Here is an 18,564-nt window from a genome sequence, read left to right on the forward strand (position 1 = left end):
ATAAACTCAGAACGTCATCCAACACTGGTAAGGCGTCTGCGCCATACAGTCCCAACAACTTATGCTGAGGCGCTTAATGAATGCCACGACTATATGCGGAGTGGCGAAGATAATGACATTCCAACAGCTAGCTCACGCAACGAGAGAAAGGACGATGATGATCGTTCGCGCGATCAAAATCGTGGTAACAACTCTCGTGGAAGGTATCCTAGCGGTGGTCCCATCAGGAATGATAAAGGGAAATCAAGTGGCAATTATCGAAACAATAATCAGCGCGGCATCAATAATCAGAACTATGCGCTACTCAAAAGTCTGTCCAAAACGCCCAAGGAAATTTTGGCAACGGAGCCAGTATGCGCGACCTTCGCGGTTCCAACTCCGCTTACAGAATTTGGCAAGCGGGACAAAACAAAGTATTGTGAATTTCATGACGATTATGGTCACGACACCAATCGGTGTAAAAACTTGATGGAACGGGTTCTGGAAGCGCTTCGCGCGGGGAAATTGGATCATCTAAAACCACCTAAAAAGGACAAGGGAAAGGCCGCAGAAGAGGCTTCGAAGTCTAAGACTTTCGCGTGGCAGAAAGTTGACAAAGCGAAAAATGCCGACTTAACCATTAACATGGTTGACGCAGAGAAAATCAGCCAGCGGAGAAAGTACAACGATTACCAGGATTGGGAGCTTCTCCCGATCACTTTCCCTCCTGTAATGTCAATTGATTCTATTAATGAGCCCATTATCATCAAGTGTCGCATCCCCGATTGCGGAATCCAGGTTAAGCGCATGCATGTTGACACTGGCAGCGGTGTCGATATTATGTATGAGCATTGTTATCGTTTCCTTCCGGCAGAAGTCAAAGCGCAGTTACGCCAGCCTGGTATTACGCTATCGGGGTTTTCTGGAGAAAACTCGTGGCCGCTAGGCCGAATAGAATTAATGATAGAGCTTGCGGATGACGGGAACCCGCAGATGATCAGGCGTGAATTGGTCGATTTTTATGTGGTTCGTTCAACTTCACGATATAACGCACTGCTAGGGAGAAACTTCATACGGCGTTTTAACATTATCCCATCGGTAGTGCATGGTTTGATTAAGTTTCCCACAGTAGGAGGCGTTGCCACAGTTGTGTCACATCAAGCAACCGAGCTGTGTGGTTCTGTCGCGTCTGTAAGCGCTCCTAGCGTAGGAGAGCAACTTGCAAACTGTGCAGTAATAGCAAACCGCTTGCATCCGGATAAGCGAATTAAAATCGGCGCAGGCTTGTCAGCCGAAACGAAGGGCAAGTTGCATGGAATACTGTCAGCTAACGCAGATATTTTCGCATGGCGCGAGTCAGACATGACAGGGGCTCCGCGGGATATTGCGGAACATAAGTTAAACGTTAATCCATCATTGACACCCGTTAAGCAAAAGAAGCGGCATATGGCCCTAGACCGCAGTGATTGGTTGTGCGCAGAGGTGGACAACCTTGTCAAAGCAAACATTCTGCGGGAAGTGCGTTATCAAACGTGGGTTGCAAATCCTGTGTTGGTAAAAAAGGCTGACGGTAACTGGCGGATGTGCGTTGATTTCAAAGATATTAATAAGGCATGTCCCAAGGACAATTACCCTCTCCCGGAGATAGACTGGAAGGTAGAATCACTATCGGGATTTAGGTACAAGTGTTTTCTGGACGCATACAAGGGTTATCACCAAATCTTAATGGCTGCGGAAGATGAGGACAAGAATGCTTTTCATACGCCACAGGGTATTTATTGTTACACGAAGATGCCTTTCGGTTTAAAGAATGCTGGCGCGACCTATCAGCGTGTAATTGACGCAGCATTCAAGCACCAAATCGGTAGAAATCTTGAAGCATACGTCGACGACTTGGTAATTAAAAGCAACAACGAAGAAGACATGCTCGCGGACATCCTGGAAACGTTTGCATCTCTGCGCAGGATCAACATGAAGCTTAACCCGCTTAAATGTAGTTTTGGGGAAGAGGAAGGCAAGTTTTTAGGTCATGTGGTGACAGCGCGGGGTATCAAGGCCAATCCCAAAAAGATTGAAGCCATTGATAATTTGCCATCTCCGAAGACAAAGAAAGATGTGCAGAGTCTAACGGGGAAGCTTGCGGCTATCACGCGGTTTCTGTCGAAAGCCGCAGAACGACAGTTACCATTCTTCAATACTTTGAAAAATTGTTTGAAGAAAAAAGACTTCGTATGGACTCAGGAAGCAGAATCAGCCTTTCAGGAGATGAAAAAGGTGTTTGCAGAATTACCAACACTTACTGCGCCAGTATCAGGAGAAACGCTAACGCTGTACCTCGCGGCATCGAAGGAAGCTGTCAGCTCAGTCCTCATCGCGGATCGCGGAAAGGTAATCCATTAATTTACATGCTTTATTTATATCGCAGAAATTTAACGACTGGGGTTTTTCTCAGACGCAAATGCCGGTCTACTTCGTAAGCAAGACGCTGACATCAAGCGAAGTAAACTACTCACCAATAGAAAAGCTTGTATATGCGCTGGTCCATACGGCGCGGCGTTTGCGCCGATATTTTCAAGCACATCCAATCGTGGTTCTAACTGATCAACCAATCAAACAGGTTGGTAAACACCTACTTTGCGGCAATGACCAGGGTTACCGCATTGACTAACGCAATCATTTTTCTTTCAGGTGTTATACAAGCCTGAGATTTCTGGCCGAATGGCTAAGTGGGCGGTTGAGTTAGGTGAACATGAAATAAATTTTTCTTCGCGCAGTGCGGTTAAGGGTCAAAAACTTGCTGATTACCTAGCAGAATTACCTGCGGATGTCGAGGCATCAGCAGAACATCAGGATCCACCTGCACCAACTTTGTCACCATGGGAATTGTACACCGATGGTGCGTGCAGCGCATCTGGTGCAGGTGCGGGTGTAATTTTAACAGGCACGGACGGCGAAGAGCATACATACGCACTGCGGTTTAATTTTGCTGTTACAAACAACGAAGCAGAGTATGAGGCTCTGTTAGCAGGTATGCGCATTGCGCATAAGTTAAATGTTAAAATTTTGCACGCTTATGTGGATCCAAAGCTAGTATGCAGTCAAGTCAGCGGAGATTTCGAAGCGCATGACATAGCCATGCATCAATATCTATCGCTTGTTCACAACCTCGCTGACCAGTTTGAAGCTTTTCAAATCTCCCACGTGATGCTGGGGCAAAATAAGAAAGCGGATGCGCTAAGCAAACTGGCTGCCTTGGCTTTTGATCATATGGGGAAGAAAGTTCTAATAGAAGAACTCAATGCGAAATCCATTGTTATGATGCCTTTAGTGGCACCAGTTGAGGAATCAAGCTCAACATGGATGACGCCCATTGTGGCTTTTCTGCGGGATGGCACGTCTCCTGCTGATTCCGCTGATGCAAAGAAAGTCCGCGTTAAGGCACCGCTGTATGCCCTTGAGGGTGACGTCCTATATCGAAAAAATTATTTGGGACCGCACTTAAGGTGCATTGGCCCGAAAGAGGCAGAGGAAGTTGTACGCGAGGTGCATGAAGGTGCATGCGCACTCCATTCGGGGCACAGGTCCATTGTGTCAAAAATAATGCGGCTAGGATATTATTGGCCCACCATGTACGCGGATACTGCGCGCATAGTTAGGCAATGTGAATCATGCCAAATACATGCACCTATTAGCAGAGCACCTGCGCATCCAATGATACCAGTCTCCTCACCGTGGCCATTCTGCAAATGGGCAATCGACATAGTCGGACCATTCCCAAAAGGCCGAGGTAAGTTTATTATTTATTTTCTAAACATGCTACTCACATCAGTATCTTACGCACATTCTGCGCACGCAGGAAACATCAAATTCTTGATTGTTGCAATCGACTATTTCACAAAGTGGGTCGAAGCGAGACCGCTGGCAGCAATCTCAGGAAAAAGGGTGCGAAATTTTGTATGGGAAGACATCGTCTGTCGATTTGGTATACCAAACGAAATTGTTAGCGATAACGGTACGCAGTTCGCGGGTGACCCTTTTCGCAGCTGGTGCGCGGAGCTTAATATTAAGCAAACTTTTACATCTGTTGCGCATCCGCAGGCGAATGGCCAGTGCGAAGTCACCAACCGGGATATAGTAGCTGGAATCAAAGCTAGGTTGGGTCATGGTCGCGTTGGTTGGGTGGATGAACTACCGAAGGTTTTATGGGCGCATAGAACAACACCCAAAGCAAGCACTGGTGAGACCCCGTTCAGTTTGGTCTATGGATCTGAAGCTGTTGTACCCGCAGAAATTGGGGTACCGACGTTCCGCATACAAAATTTTGATGAGCAAAATAACTCTGAAGCTTTGCGGGAAAATCTTAATTTGCTGGAAGAGCGCAGACTTTCTGCGGCTGTCAACGAAGCAAATAACAAGCAAAAAATTGCAAAGTACTATAATCAGCGTGTGCGTTCGCGCTCTTACAAGTGCGGTGACTTGGTTTGGCGTCAGAACGACGCAAGTCATGCGGAGGATACTGGGAAACTGGGCCCCCGTTGGGAAGGTCCATACAGGGTAGCGAAGGCAAACAATACCGGGGCGTACCATCTCGAGACATTAGATGGAAAACCTGTGAAACGCACTTGGCATGCGACGTTATTGAAAAATGTTATATGTAGCTAGGTGGACCTGATCACTCCAGTTTATTGTAGCACATTATTTTTTCTATGTATTTTCCGTCCGTTTGGATGTGTCGCGGTTGTAATTGTGATTAATGCCAATTAAATATTTACTCGCGCATAGTTTTGTTGTTTAAATCTTTTTTGTATGCGGTTCCTGCCTACTTAAGGGGTGTCCTCTAGCCCCCGTGCGGTAGAAGCCTGTTTGGTTACAAGGCTAGACGATAACGGCAGGCAAAGGGAATTGGTTTTCCCCTAGCCAAGCGCCACGCAGACTAGATGGCTGCAAAGTCGATTTAAAAAATTACAAGCATTGGTTTGCTTGTGCGTAATTACTCTCGCATTGGTTTGCTTGAGGAACTCAAAGCATAAAAACATTGGCTTGTTTTTAGTTGCGTTGCTTACCATACAGCTATAGTGCACCTCTAGTACATGACAAAGCGATAACGCAGTAGCTTTCGAGTCTAAATTATTAAAGGGTAATTGTTAAAGTATTGGTTTATTTTACGCAGTAATACCCGCATACGCATGAGTTTTGGTTAACTATGCGCATGGGCATGCGGTTCACATTTTGTTTTGATTCGCGATATATAAACAAATAAACACACTACGCATGCATATCAGGAATATATATACATCAAATTAAGTTGTTACATAAGAGGTAATTGTTTGTAACGCCTGCCCAACACGGGACTTAGGGCTGCAAAAATACAAATACCTGCCTAAGCATAGGACTTACGGCGCAATCCAACACTAATAATCCTCCTTTAAAAACCCATCGATCGACATGTTCGGGTCCGCAGTGAATGCGTTGATTAGGGGGATAGGGATGGACTTGATGGCTTCTTCCGCCTCCATTAACGCTACAGTCGTTCCCTCTTTTAGCTTCTTTTGAACGATGTCGGGGAACGGCGGTGTTAGACCGCAAGCTTGGATTACCTCCTGCACAGCCTTGTTGATTTCATGGTCCCTGACCGCATCAACGTAGGCATTGAACTTGTCGGACACAGGCTCTGAGTCCATCACCTTTTGCGCAATGGTAGGGAGTGCGGTGCGCAGCTTCGCTAGATCCGCCTCTGCCAGCTCGTGGTTGGTTACCGCGTCATCCCTTTCCCTCGTAACTTTCTCAAGCTCCGACCGCAAACGTTCTGCATCCCCCTTCGCCTGCTCAACCGCACCAACCAGCTCACGGCTCTTTTTTCTTTCCTCAATCAGCGCGGCTTTGGTTTCATTCGCGGTCGACTCAACCGCCTTACGCGCCTCCTCAGCAGCATCCCTATCCTTCTTGACCTGATCTACACCCGCCTGCAGTAGTCCTAGCTCCACCTCTTTGCGCAAATCTAGCTGGTATATGCTGGAAGAGCGGCGGGCCTGATCCGCAAACATGCCGAAAAATACAAGGCCGTTTTGAATGAAGGCATTGTGCGCCTGGTTAAACGGTAGAGCGGCCAGTTGCTCGCGGAATTCGTCCGGAAAGATTCGCTGCATGAACGCAGACTGCTCTGCGGCATTTTCCGCGGAAGACTGTGTGAGTTGGCTGAGGTTGGCAACGCGGAAGCTACCTTGCGGAGGAGTTGGTGTAGAATCGGAATCCACGTGTATTGTCTTATCCTTTGATGTGGCGGTAGCTTGGAGATCTGGGTTGACCCGCGGGGTGGACGGCTGCGTCTCCTCCACATGCTCTGCATATCAGTAAATAGTTATAACGTGAACTTTAGTATGCGGTAAAGGCGCAAGGAATGGACGCTTACCAGTAATGGGGGGAAGTAGTTCTGCGGAGCGTGGCTCGATTGGAACAAAGTTATCGTTCCGCATGTCCTCCCTTTGTTTGGGAGTCATCTTCTTCTTCTTCTGCTGAGCCGCAGAGGTCTCAGCTGCTTTGCGTTTGTTGCCAGATGCCGCCGGCGATTGCTCCACGTTTTCGCTAGCTTTCTCCTGCTCTAGCTGTACGTTCACATCTTGCTTGCGGAAGGAGATTCCCGCAATCTCTTCCGCAGTCAGCACCTTCTTCATCCTCATTTCTGCAAAGATGCGCACATGCGTTAGATAATATACATACAAAAACAGTTTAGTACGCGATTATACTATTCCTACCCTTTCCATCCGGTCTGACTATGGCTGGGCGCACATCCTCCCATGGCCAGTGTGCGGATATCTTCCCTAGCCGCAGCATTACGTTCCCATATGATCGATGCACTAGCTGTGCGTTTGCACACTCCGCTAATAGTTTCCTTTCATCCTCATCCAGGGCGGGGGTCTTGTTTACATCCTTCTCCACCTTCTCGAACCATATCAGCGTTTGCGGGAAGTTTGCACTCACCACAGTTTGGTCGACGAAAAAGAATGTCTCTTTCCAATTCCCCGCATTCGATTTTGGGGTCTTGGTGAAGTTTTGACGAGCGAAGAAGGTGAACCACGATTTGTGGTGGTGGGCTAGTCGGTATAAATGGCAAAACATCTTCACCAGGGGCACTTTCTTGAGTGCAACGCACCACATCTCGAACAAGACTATTTTTCCTATAGCGTAAGGGTGTAACTGACCTAATCCGACCTTAAAGTGATCTAGCACGCCCAGGAAGAAATCAGTGGGAGGAACCCTAAAGTTGCCATGCTTAAAAGCATGTTCGTAAATAGCCACCTTTTTCTCCGGTGGCTCGTGGGCTCGCTGATTGGACAAAGGGGGCACCGGATTGTACTTGGCTAAGGGAGGATACTGTTTCACTAAGTAATCTATGTGCTTCTACTCTATAACAGACTCTACGCTATCTACATACGTCTCGTTAGCTTTAGTCATTTTCTAGGAGTAATCGGATGAATACTAACCTTTAAATGATGGCCGGAATGTTCGATTTTTGATCGGAATTCAAATTGGCAGCGTAACGAGGAAGCTTGAAGCAGGAAAGTGGAAATGAGCTGCAAAATGGGGTATTTATAGGGAAGATTGGATGGAGTGGTGTGATCGTGGCTGTACACGTGTTACGCAATCGACGGACAGCACTTTATTTATGCGCGTGGATGCCAGATGGGTATGATTACATGTACGCGCGTGGTTGGCACGCGCCTGACACACTGCCACTTTATGTCATGTCCGCCGAATGGGCTTCTGCGATTGTGACAGGCATTTAATGGCATCGAGGCGCACGCGGAATATTAAATGCTAGCCGTTTTCTTGTTTTTTCTTTAGCTTAATAGTTTGATATCATACGCCTCGCGCCATATAACATCAAACTGGGGGGACATAATGATACCGCCACCCGCAGGCGCACCGCAAGAGTATGCGGACAATCACTATTGTGCGTATGCGTGTTCTTGTGTGCGGTATGCGGCGTGCGAATGCCTTTGTTCCCGGTACGGCGGTTGCTTAGCTGTCAAGTAAATATATTTTCCATAATTATATCCGTGATTTGGGGGAGTCAGTTATGGATACGATTAACGTGATCTGGGACGGTTCTAGAATTAGGGTTTGCCTATAAATACAAACCCTAATCATCATTTACCGGACACAGCACATTACGTAACCATCGCATACGATACACATTACGTAAAACAACATCATTCAACATCTCTTCAAGGTTAACAGGTTAGTCTTTTGTAAGCTAGTACCTACGACCTTATTTGGGGCCTCTTGATCGACGACCGTTATCGGAGGTGGACTTAATCACTTGGCCACCCCGCCGACATCATCATGTCGGCCAGGGTTATTCACGGTAGCCGGACCGGAGAGCCACGTTCTAAGATCCTTAAACCCCCTCCCTTATGTATTGAGCAGGCATATTAAACCCCGCGGTTGAAATATGCATGATCATTGAGAAATAATCTCGTCCCTAAAAAAGTCGAAGTCTTTGTTTGGAGAGCTTTATTGAAGAGAATTCCGGTCCGTGTTGAATTAGATAAAAGGGGTATTGACCTTCATAGTGTTCGTTGTCCGGTTTGTAATGATGATGTGGAGTCGGTGGATCATTTTCTATATAGGTGCAAATTCTCAGTTGATATATGGACTCGTATCTTTAAGTGGTGGAATTTTGAAAACCTCTCAAATTTAAACGGAAGCGATTATCTCCGAGGTAAATCTTCGCGTTCCATGTCTTCTTTCGGAAAGTATCTTTGGCAAGCCGTTGAGTGGGCTTGTGTTTATCTTTTGTGGAAGAATCGTAATGCTATGGTGTTCAATAACAAAGGAAGCATTGCTCCGGTACTTCCGAATGATATTCAAGTCAAATCATTTGAGTGGATTTCGGGTCGTCTAAAAGGAAAAGATAGAAGTATCGATTGGTTGAATTGGCTTTCGAATCCCCATGTTTTTCTTCATAGATAATTAATTAGTTTCTTTGTTGAGTTGCAAGCTTTGCCTCCCCCCCCCCCCCTTCCCCCCCCCCCCCCCCCCCCCCCCCCCCCCCTCCTTACTGTGGTTGTTTTTTAGTTTTTCCTCGGTCCACCTTGTTTGGCCGAGTGCTTCTGTTGTTCTCTTTGTGTTTCGTTTTTTTAATACCATCTTGCTTTTCAAAAAAAAAAAAAAAAAATTTTATTGATTACTTCTTACTTATTTTTTTATGTTACATGAATGTATTGGACACTAATCAATTGTGAAAAGACAAAACTATAACATCTAACATTTTATGATATTCCGCTAATGTAGAAATATGTGGTATAAAAACAATAAAATGAATGCTATAACAGACAAAAATATCAACGTTGTTATATTTATAACGGACTCATAATTTTTTTTTATCTATGTATCCCTAAATATGATTTAGGGTAACATTTCATATTATTTAACATCCATAAATTAATCGTGTACTCATTCTCACAAAACCTCTTACTAGGCTTCATTTTTATTTATACCCAACTTTAAATTGGCAGTTCAAGGCAAGGACAAAAAGCTTAGCGAGGAAAGGGAAGAGCTTTGGTCCCCTCGACAACAATGAATTTGAAGCCTTTGGGTTACGAGTGTCCATGCTTTTGCATTAACTAAATCGGAGTCCATATGAATATGAAGAAGATATGAAGTAAACGGTGACAACTCGCAGATTTACCAAACCTTCACCATTTTTGTCATATCTTATACGAACCCCGATTTTGTTAATTCAAAAGTCAAAACATTTTTAACTCAAGTAGCTTTTATAATCCTATTCGTATCTTTTTTTTAAGAACTTAATCAATTATATAATAGTTATCTTGGCCCCTCAATGACCAAGTTCAACTTCTAATTATATACTCTCTCCGTCCCAAAAAAAACAGTCATGTTTGACTTTTTATTGAATTTAGGATATGGTAATGAATTGTCTAATTTATCATTCATTTAATGTAGTTATAAAGAGTAACTAATTAATTAATTGAAATATTTAAAGTTAAATTTCCAAAATTAAAAGGGACATAATTGAAATTTTAATGATATTTAATACAGTAGTTATTTAGAGAAATAGACAATAATTTTGAGACAAACAAAAATAGAAGGTAGACAGTTTTTTTGAGACGGATAGAGTAATATAATGATCCGACCTCATAATGAACAAGTTCAAGCCCCGTCACTGATTGAAAGATCGATAGAAATCGAGGAAAAACTATAATCTAAACTGAAACTATATATTCCGGTAACAGAAAAACATTGAAAAGGATGTTTCAAAGGAAAAGGATTTTGGATGACAATCAAGATATGCACAACAGAACTCATCATCCCTCGTGTAGTTTTTAATCTTGCTCTACACATACAGCCACGTTGTACAACAAACTACACATTTCTTTTTCTTTTCCTTTCCTTATGAAACAAACATACAAGAAGTGCCCACACAACAGATGCAGCTTCAACTTCCATTGTTCAATATGGCAATTACCAAATCCTTAACCTGCAAAACTTTCTCGATTCCTCAAATGTACAACTTTATTGCTCGTTGTTTGTACCAGGAGTAGTTATTGGGCTATTGACTCATCAAACGTCTCTCCTATCATTGGGTTGACCTTCACGTCAATACCCGTAACATTTAAGTCTCCTTCAGCTTTTGAAGGTAGTGGTGGCGGTTCTTCAAGTAAAAACTCCAGGTCTTGGTTTTCGCATTCTTCTAAGAAATCGGAAATGATCTTGTCCTCCGTGGACGTATCTACAGCTTCAGAATGAGTAACCGGTTCATAAAAAATCAACTTGACCTAGCTCGGATATTTTAGAGGTGAGATTCATTGAGCTCACTAGATAGGCGGGTCACGAGGGTAGTGGGTCCATGGGTTGGGTTGACCAGCAAGCAATTTTCGTTCATTTTTATTCTTCAAACTTATAACCATCACAAGATAGCCCAGTGGTTGGGCCTAGAGTTCCTTGCAAGAGGTCTTAGGTTCGAATCCTGTCTAGGACGAGTATTTCTAGAATGAATATTTTGTGGTGGCTATGGAAGGGTTAGAAACAGCCAGGGAGTAATCCTGCTGGGCTGCGTACATCAGAATATGGGGTCAGATTACTCGCCCTCCCGGGTAGCCCGAACAGGGAAAAACCTTCTACCTTTTTTTATTCTTCAAACTTAAGGTATAATAAATGAATTAAATATATTTATTGAAACTATGTCATTAAAATACTAATTATCAATTTTATAGCAATAAAGTGATTACTTAAAGAGTAATCTGGATGGGGTCCAGAACCAAAAATTGCTTGATCAACAATTCTTACTATGTGACAGGGTTTAAGTCATTCCTTTTTTGAGTATATCAATTTTGATGTTAGAGGTTAATTTAAAAGGTAAATTAACTCATTTCAAGGTAGCTGAGTTGATATGGCCACTTGTAAGAAGAAAAGGTTTTACCTTGGATTGTACCCTGAAACATAGGTTTCTTGAGCCAAACGGTTCCTGGGAAAACCATAAGGTTGGTTTTAGTGAGGGTCTTCTTCTCATCAGGTTCCAAGGGCATGAAGCCAAATCCGTTGGTCCAGGTGTCAACCAAGCTCGGGATGGCAGATACCACCAGTTTCTCTACCTTTAAGGACTTCAACATCTATACAATCAATTCAAGCATGCAATGTGTGAATTCTACGCAAAAATTTGAATTTTATGCTAAATTATTGAAGTATAAGATGATTCTTTAAATGAAATTTTTTATTGTTTGATGTGAAACTTTGGAATTTTATGGCAAAAAATTTATGAGCATAATATAGTACAAATCTACATTGTATGAAATATCTTAATCTCCCAGATTATTTCCTGCTCACATAAAAGTAGTATTCCTGAGATATGTTTAAAATAGCTCCATCATTTGCATAATTCTGAAAATTGGACCTATATTTGAGTTTAACTCCTTTATGTGAAATTTCCATCATTGGCAAGCAACATTATTGTATGCAAAATAAGGTGTTAAATGTAGGTGAAAATATACTACCGAAGTAATTTTCCCATATAAAGTAAATTCTCTTTCTAGTTTCTATCGGTAGGATAGTCGGGGATTTGTATGGTTTGGGGGCTAGTCCAACTCGGCTAGGCCTAAATCGGGCTAACAAATCAGCCAACACTAGTCAACATCGATCAACGGGTCATAATCAGTTAAAGTCGGATTTAGTCAAAGTATTCGGTCAAAGTCAACCAAAAACACTTGAGTCGTTCAAAATTTGGTGAAAAACTCGGGTTTATGTTTTTAGAATATTAAGTTAAAGTTTATGTTTGTTTATGTTTATGTTCATGTTGAACTTTAATATTTTTTTGTGAAAAAAAGTCCACAATTTGGCCGATTTGTCCACGACTAACGACTTTTCCAACCTTGCTGATAGGGAAATTTAATTTTTATGCCACCATGAAATAATAAGTGTTGCTAATTTACCATATTTACGCACAGAGGATTACCTGTTCAATAGCATTCATGAGGCGCCTACACATCCCCTTGCGCCGATATTTGCTGCATGTCGCAATTAATGGCATCTCCGCAACCTTTGCTCCATGGAACCTGCATAATTAATATTTAATATAAACATTTTATACCAATAAATTTTATATGTAGCAGGTACAAGTCTAGATTACACAAGAAACTATATATAAGAGAGTAGCTTATGGCAAATTGTACCTTACGGATGCTACACATAGTATCACATCATCTTTCTCCAAAATCAATGTATAAAATCCCTCATAGTCAAGACGGGCAAATTCTGATCTAAAAAAACAAATAAATATATAATTTCAACAAAACATTAACTCTTAATAGTTATACCATTAGCATATGATGTTAACAAAAATATAGAAACAAAACATCAAGATGGAGATAATGATTACCCCCAATTATATAAGACATGGGGTATCATATCAATGCCTGTTCTTGGATCCACCATTGGAAGAAAACATTCTTCCATAATTGTAAGGGAAACAGCTAGTTTCAAATTGCATTCAGCTTTCAAAGCAACCAAACGCTGAGCAGAATGAACTTTTTGGTCCCCGTGAATGCACTTCAAAAGCGTCCATGAGAAACCATCGGATATGGGATTCATGACACCAATCTGGGAATGAAGACCTGAGTAAACCTATAAAAGTTTAACATATGCATTTATCAATAAGGTCCAATACTGCATAATATGTAGTACATATTTCCACTTCACGCAAAAAATGTCAATTTACATACCTCTTTACAACTTTCCCCACATAACCATGTAGCAGAAGACACCAACTCACTTTCCATTCCCTTCTCTTTCAGACATTCGACATGGTCTGTTTGCATGCAACACAATCATTACAGATATAAATATGATTATTGATAATTAATTGCAGAGAAACACATCTTCTGGTTATGAAAAATGGTTCTGTGCAAATTGGATTAAAAAGAATGTGGCATTACTTTCAATTGCCATAGATAAATGCTTTCTTTAGAAAATCAAGTTATCAAAAAACTTGCTTGTCAAGTGCAGAAACTTACATTTATGTTCGCATTGCAAACATTTCAGAGCACCCAAGCTTGAACCATCGTTATCATTGGCCACATTACCACAAATCCAGCAAGAGCACTTAGAACAATACCAATTGCCTTCAGGTAGCTCCTGGAATAAGCAAGGCCCATAAAGGGGACACGGATAAATATAAAGAAGCAGGCCAACTACACTAATATTCACAAAATATAAGAATCAATATAGGTAAATAACTAAAACCATGTAGCTTTATTTGAGTATCTAGAACCCTAAAAGTTCTTGAGGAAGTACAGATACTTAAATCCTGGTGGGCATAAATAAAATACTACTACGTAATTGAAGAAGATTTTCAAAGGAGATACATATGAAAGTAATACAAACCTGAATACACAAGCATTTTAGATGAAAGGTTGATGGGCAGTTATCACAACATATCAACTCGCCACCATCACCGCACAAACCACAGCTATCATCATTTTCATCGATATCCTCAACCTGAATAGCCCGAGTCGTACCTCTCCTAACCTTGTATTCAGCTGACCAAGCTTCCAGCTGGCACAAAACAAACGGCTTGCCAGATTCCATAAAGAGATTTAAACATGGGCTTTTCAGGCAGAAACCAGCATGACATTTAAACTCGGAAACTGATAGAACTTTCTCACAACATCGACACTTAATACCATCTCGGGTAACTAAACCATCTTTTACCACTACATCATCTCCTGTATCCCGATACTGAATCACTTCATTAAGTTTAATAACCCCAAAGTCTATTAACCAGGATAATACCGTCCTAACACCGAGATCGGACCATCTCCCTTCTACATGATGGTTGCCATTTTTAGTAAGACTTCGTGGACGTAACCTGCAACCACCTTTTCGCCCTTTTTTGTACTTTCTTTTTGCTTTTGGGACACATGGTTTCTTCTTCATACCTGATGATTTATTAGGAGAACAGCTCTTTAATATAGCTGAAAGCAAAAGGTCATCATCATGAAGGTGACAATTCCCTTTTTTCAAATTTACATTTTTCTGACGGCGAATGTACTTCCTCTTAGGCTTCGTTTGCTTCTTCCCATCCTGATCTTCAGGTGAACATAAAGATGATTTAATACAACTGCCATAACTCTCTGCCATATTTGATTTTAACTGAACGCTAATCTCGCTTATCTCCTGCGTACCACAAGAAACACTTAACTTCATCTCAGACAACCTTTTTGATCTTTTATGATCTTTAACATTTGTGACAGCATCTAGTGCATACGAGCCGAGCTCCGTACCATCTTGATTGATACAAATAGATTCACACCCTTCAATTGATCCATACGGATTGTTCATTCGGCTAGGATATAATACCAAGTCGCTACTCTCTTTCACACTTCTTTTAGTAAGCTGATTTGCAATGACAGCTTCATTCTTTGAAGGCAAAAAGGAGTCATCACTCAAATAAAAACCATCCACCACACTTCTCTTTGTTTTAACTGGTTTCCCATCTTTCAAAGCGCGTAGACTTTTGTCAATAAACGCCACTTTTGCAAACGGGTCAAGTAAATACCACCAATGAGCTAAAGCAGTTGCAGGCTCCAAATTTCTAAGTTGTTCTTCAATCTCGATCAAAGTATTACAAAGATCAGATTGAAACTCGGTAAAACTAGTCCACTGTATACCATCACTTTTACCAATAACGTAACTTGCATCTGCCACTAGATTCTGTCCACACATGTTCCAAGCTCTGTAAAATTCCCGAATTGGCCTTCCTGAAGGAGATTTAAAGACAAACTCTCCATGACCTCTACAATGTGTAGTTCTTTTACGCCGACCCACGACCCATTTTGCTGATCTAAGTAACCGATGAATGTGAAAACGGATTAGCGGTTTGGGATCGGTGGCTGACTCTTTGGGTGGTACTAGAAATTCATCTTCGTCAAGTTCCATAAATGATGAATATTTCCATTTCCGCTTAGTACAGGTTATAGGATCAGGTTCAAGAAAGGAAGAATCTTTCCATTTTCGTTTTATGCAGTGATTAGGTTCGGGTCGGGTAACTAAAAGCTTGCTGACGTGGCTCTCTTGAGAGACGGGTGATGCAATAGCAGCAGTTACTTCGTTTCCTTTTTGATCATTTGTGTCAAAACTTGATAATCTTGATTTTGAAGCATTAATTTCTTCAATAGCTCCTTTAAGCAGATAGCAACTGGATTTAAAACCTTGACCAGATGATTGAACTAAACGACATGTTACAATTGCAGTTGGTTGAATCAATAAAGAATCGATTTCTTTTACTGGATTTGAAGAATCAACGACGTCGAATTGTTCTTGAAGTAACTCCTTTCTTTTAACTTCAATATCAGGGTCGTTAATCGTTGTTATATTCGATTCCTCTGATTCTTTCTTGTTTTGAAACTCTATGTCGTTTGTCATGACTGAATTATCACTGTTGGAGCCAAAGGACAGGTCTTTGGGTCTTTTACTTTCATTTTCGAAATTTATTGCTCCGGTTACAAGACACTTTTTGCTAGTTTTTACATTTTCATGCCCAAAGAACACTTCTTTAAAAATGGAATTCTCGTCCTTTGAACCCTCGAAATCGTCATCATGCAAATCTTCTATACCTCGGCTGAACAGCTTCTTTAAAGACTTGTTGCAGTTCCCCTTCATTTGAGATGTCTTTTTGTAGTCGCTTATCCAGTATAAAAAAAATATACAGTCTCCTTTTTAACGAAATTATAAAATCTCCACAGAATCATTAAGGAAACATAATTAAAGCTGAGCTGAGAATGATCTGATCATGAAAATCACCCCTTCTGCATTAATACAAGACCCAAATCAGATGAGTTGAATGTATGCGAACAAGATTAATATCAAACTAGACTTGCTAGATAAAAAATTAAAAAGTGGACATCATGATGAAAAAAAGATGTCTACGCAATAAAACAACTTAACCAATTAGTAATGGTCCAGAAAGAATATCTAATCTGACTACTAAATATAAATGTACATGATAAATTCAGACAATGATCTGCAATTTACAGAATCAAGATGGAAAATAATCTACCACGATGTACACTATAAAAGAAGTATTAAAACTTTAGAATATTAGAAAGGCGAACCCATAGAAATTAACAAACAATGACATGACCAATAGATACATACAGTATAAGTGATGGATTGTTAACTGCTTGAATCGGTGTGTCCATTTAGTGGTGTCCTGAAGCCTTTTCAGGAATTAATTAGGAATGTTCTAATAGGGAATGCACATGAATGGGCATACAAAGAACATACCGACCAAAAATCCATGAGCATGTGCCATGTATATCACAAGTAAATATAGAGTATGAATAAATGACATTTTACTCATCATGCAAGCAAAATGCATTAGTTAATACTATAATTATGACCAACAATCACACTATGCACACCATTAAAAACGGAAACCTTCTATATTATTTTGTAATTACCTTCAAACTTGTATATTAGAGACAAAGAAATTTCCTTTAGGTCGTATTTCAAGATACAGATTCACACCTCGTGGCTCATGGCCTTATTATACTGCATACATGTATCTCACAATGTTACTTCTACAACCTCCCATTTGAGCACAAGCATGTGTTGAATCAACGTGAACTGTTTCTTTTTCCTATGACATTCATATTTGCCAACCAATCATCTATAGGTAATAAGCTTTAAAGTCTTCACATAGTACGCACTTTATTAATTATGAAATCCAAGGTAAAAATAAGCAAAAGTGGCTCATACATGAGCAAAAAGACGATTTATCAGTATCTGATATGCATGTATCTAGATGGAAGCCTGTCCAATCTATGCTAGATCCCAATTAATTTTCCCAAAAATAAAATCTTTCATTGTTTTAAGGTAAAAAAACGACTAAGTCAACCCACATTGTCGCAAAAGATAAAAAATTTACAACAATAAAAGATAACTCAATAGTTACACAACACATAACTATAGATTTGTACGATCATACATAGAATCCGTGCATTAAAGCAACAATAAACATAACGGAGACAGCACACACAACGAACAGATTCAACCAAAAAAGGTAAAGCACTATACCTACATACAAAATATACTTATATACAACTCTTAAAGCTGATAGAAGTATCCTCTTTCACCAATTCATAATTTAGCAGTCAATTAAGTGAAAAATACATAAATTGTATCTACCAATAGATCAGTATCCAATCAATCTGCGTAATGCCTATAAAGTAACATATAATCAACAATTTATGTGTAAAATTTTAATTCAAACAGCAACCGAAGCCTAAGAACCGTCAAATCAGCATAATTTCAAAAATTCAATATACTAAACAGCATATAACCGAAAATAAACTCAAACATTCATCCCCGAAATCGAATACAAATCGATCGCAGAACCCTAAAACTAAATGAAGAATTTCAAAATCAAGCACCGGGTCAATCAATTGAGCTAAAATAAAAGAAATCAAACCTGTAAAGTGCGAATTGACCTTCGAATAGGAAATTAGGGTTTGGAAATATGGAATTATTTAGATAGATAGAGTGAATGAAAAGAAATGAAATGAAATGGGGGAAAGTTGAGTTAATAATAATGAATAATGAATAATTAATTAACGGTTACGTTGATGTCTGAACCCAAATTCGCGAGTGATGTTGTTGAATGATGTCGTTTGTAAGGATTGGGCTTTGGAGACACCGAACACGCAGCACCCGGTGTATTTTCTGTCACAGATGGTAATCATCTTTGTCATTGATGATGTCATCAGTTTTACTCCCTTCTCTATTACAACTGTTTAATATTACATCATCATATCCTAGAAAAAAGACAAAATTACATGGGGGTCCATGTGGTATGTTCGAAATAACAAGTGGAGTCCAAATGAATTTTTTCACCTTTGGGGGTCACTGTGGTTTGCAATAGTTTCACGGGGGGTCCAACAGCCTAACATCTGTCAATATTTAACGTTTTTGGGTCTCACATGATTTGCACATGAGGGTAATTTCGTCTTTTTAATTCCTTTGACCCCTTTTAAGTCTTACATGCACCTATTTCTTCTTCTCTCTCCACAA

General features: G+C 40.8%; 2 protein-coding genes across 4 annotated transcripts; both read right to left on the reverse strand.

Annotated features, from left to right (window-relative positions):
• Positions 1 to 5,977: 5,977 nt before the first annotated feature.
• LOC139842870 (uncharacterized) lies at positions 5,978 to 6,661 on the reverse strand. Its single transcript, XM_071832971.1, has 3 exons — positions 6,389 to 6,661; positions 6,136 to 6,319; positions 5,978 to 6,008 (listed from the first exon to the last, which is right to left on the reverse strand). The coding sequence occupies exons 1-3, from the start codon at positions 6,654 to 6,656 to the stop codon at positions 5,978 to 5,980; spliced, it is 483 nt and encodes a 160-aa protein (XP_071689072.1). The 5' UTR covers positions 6,657 to 6,661.
• A 3,564-nt stretch (positions 6,662 to 10,225) lies between these two features.
• LOC139845546 (increased DNA methylation 1-like) lies at positions 10,226 to 18,259 on the reverse strand. Of its 3 annotated transcripts, none has more exons than XM_071835804.1 (9): positions 17,966 to 18,259; positions 13,879 to 16,301; positions 13,509 to 13,629; positions 13,218 to 13,303; positions 12,875 to 13,119; positions 12,669 to 12,755; positions 12,452 to 12,551; positions 11,423 to 11,612; positions 10,226 to 10,732 (listed from the first exon to the last, which is right to left on the reverse strand). In XM_071835804.1, exons 2-9 carry the CDS (start codon positions 16,153 to 16,155, stop codon positions 10,545 to 10,547), a joined length of 3,294 nt encoding a protein of 1,097 aa, XP_071691905.1. In that variant the 5' UTR covers positions 16,156 to 16,301; positions 17,966 to 18,259; the 3' UTR covers positions 10,226 to 10,544. The 3 variants fall into 3 exon arrangements, with proteins under 3 accessions (XP_071691905.1, XP_071691904.1, XP_071691906.1); XM_071835803.1 differs by having other exon boundaries at positions 10,226 to 10,738; XM_071835805.1 differs by lacking the exon at positions 10,226 to 10,732 and adding an exon at positions 10,748 to 10,969.
• Positions 18,260 to 18,564: the final 305 nt, after the last annotated feature.

This window comes from Rutidosis leptorrhynchoides, chromosome 4 (assembly GCF_046630445.1).
Source record: "Rutidosis leptorrhynchoides isolate AG116_Rl617_1_P2 chromosome 4, CSIRO_AGI_Rlap_v1, whole genome shotgun sequence".
Lineage (NCBI taxonomy): Eukaryota > Viridiplantae > Streptophyta > Magnoliopsida > Asterales > Asteraceae > Rutidosis > Rutidosis leptorrhynchoides.

Excerpts from the sequence above, each read along its gene's own strand:
- LOC139842870 (XM_071832971.1), bottom strand. The coding sequence starts at position 6,656 with ATGAGGATGAAGAAGGTGCTGACTGCGGAAGAGATTGCGGGAATCTCC. Across the intron at positions 6,320-6,388 it reads ACTACTTCCCCCCATTACTG|AGCATGTGGAGGAGACGCAG; the intron begins GTAAGCGTCCAT and ends ACTGATATGCAG. Across the intron at positions 6,009-6,135 it reads GCGGAAAATGCCGCAGAGCA|GCCCGCCGCTCTTCCAGCAT; the intron begins GTCTGCGTTCAT and ends TTTGCGGATCAG.
- LOC139845546 (XM_071835803.1), bottom strand. The coding sequence starts at position 16,155 with ATGAAGGGGAACTGCAACAAGTCTTTAAAGAAGCTGTTCAGCCGAGGT. Across the intron at positions 13,630-13,878 it reads TAAAATGCTTGTGTATTCAG|GAGCTACCTGAAGGCAATTG; the intron begins GTTTGTATTACT and ends TGCTTATTCCAG. Across the intron at positions 10,739-11,422 it reads GTTTCAGGGTACAATCCAAG|CTGTAGATACGTCCACGGAG; the intron begins GTAAAACCTTTT and ends CTCATTCTGAAG.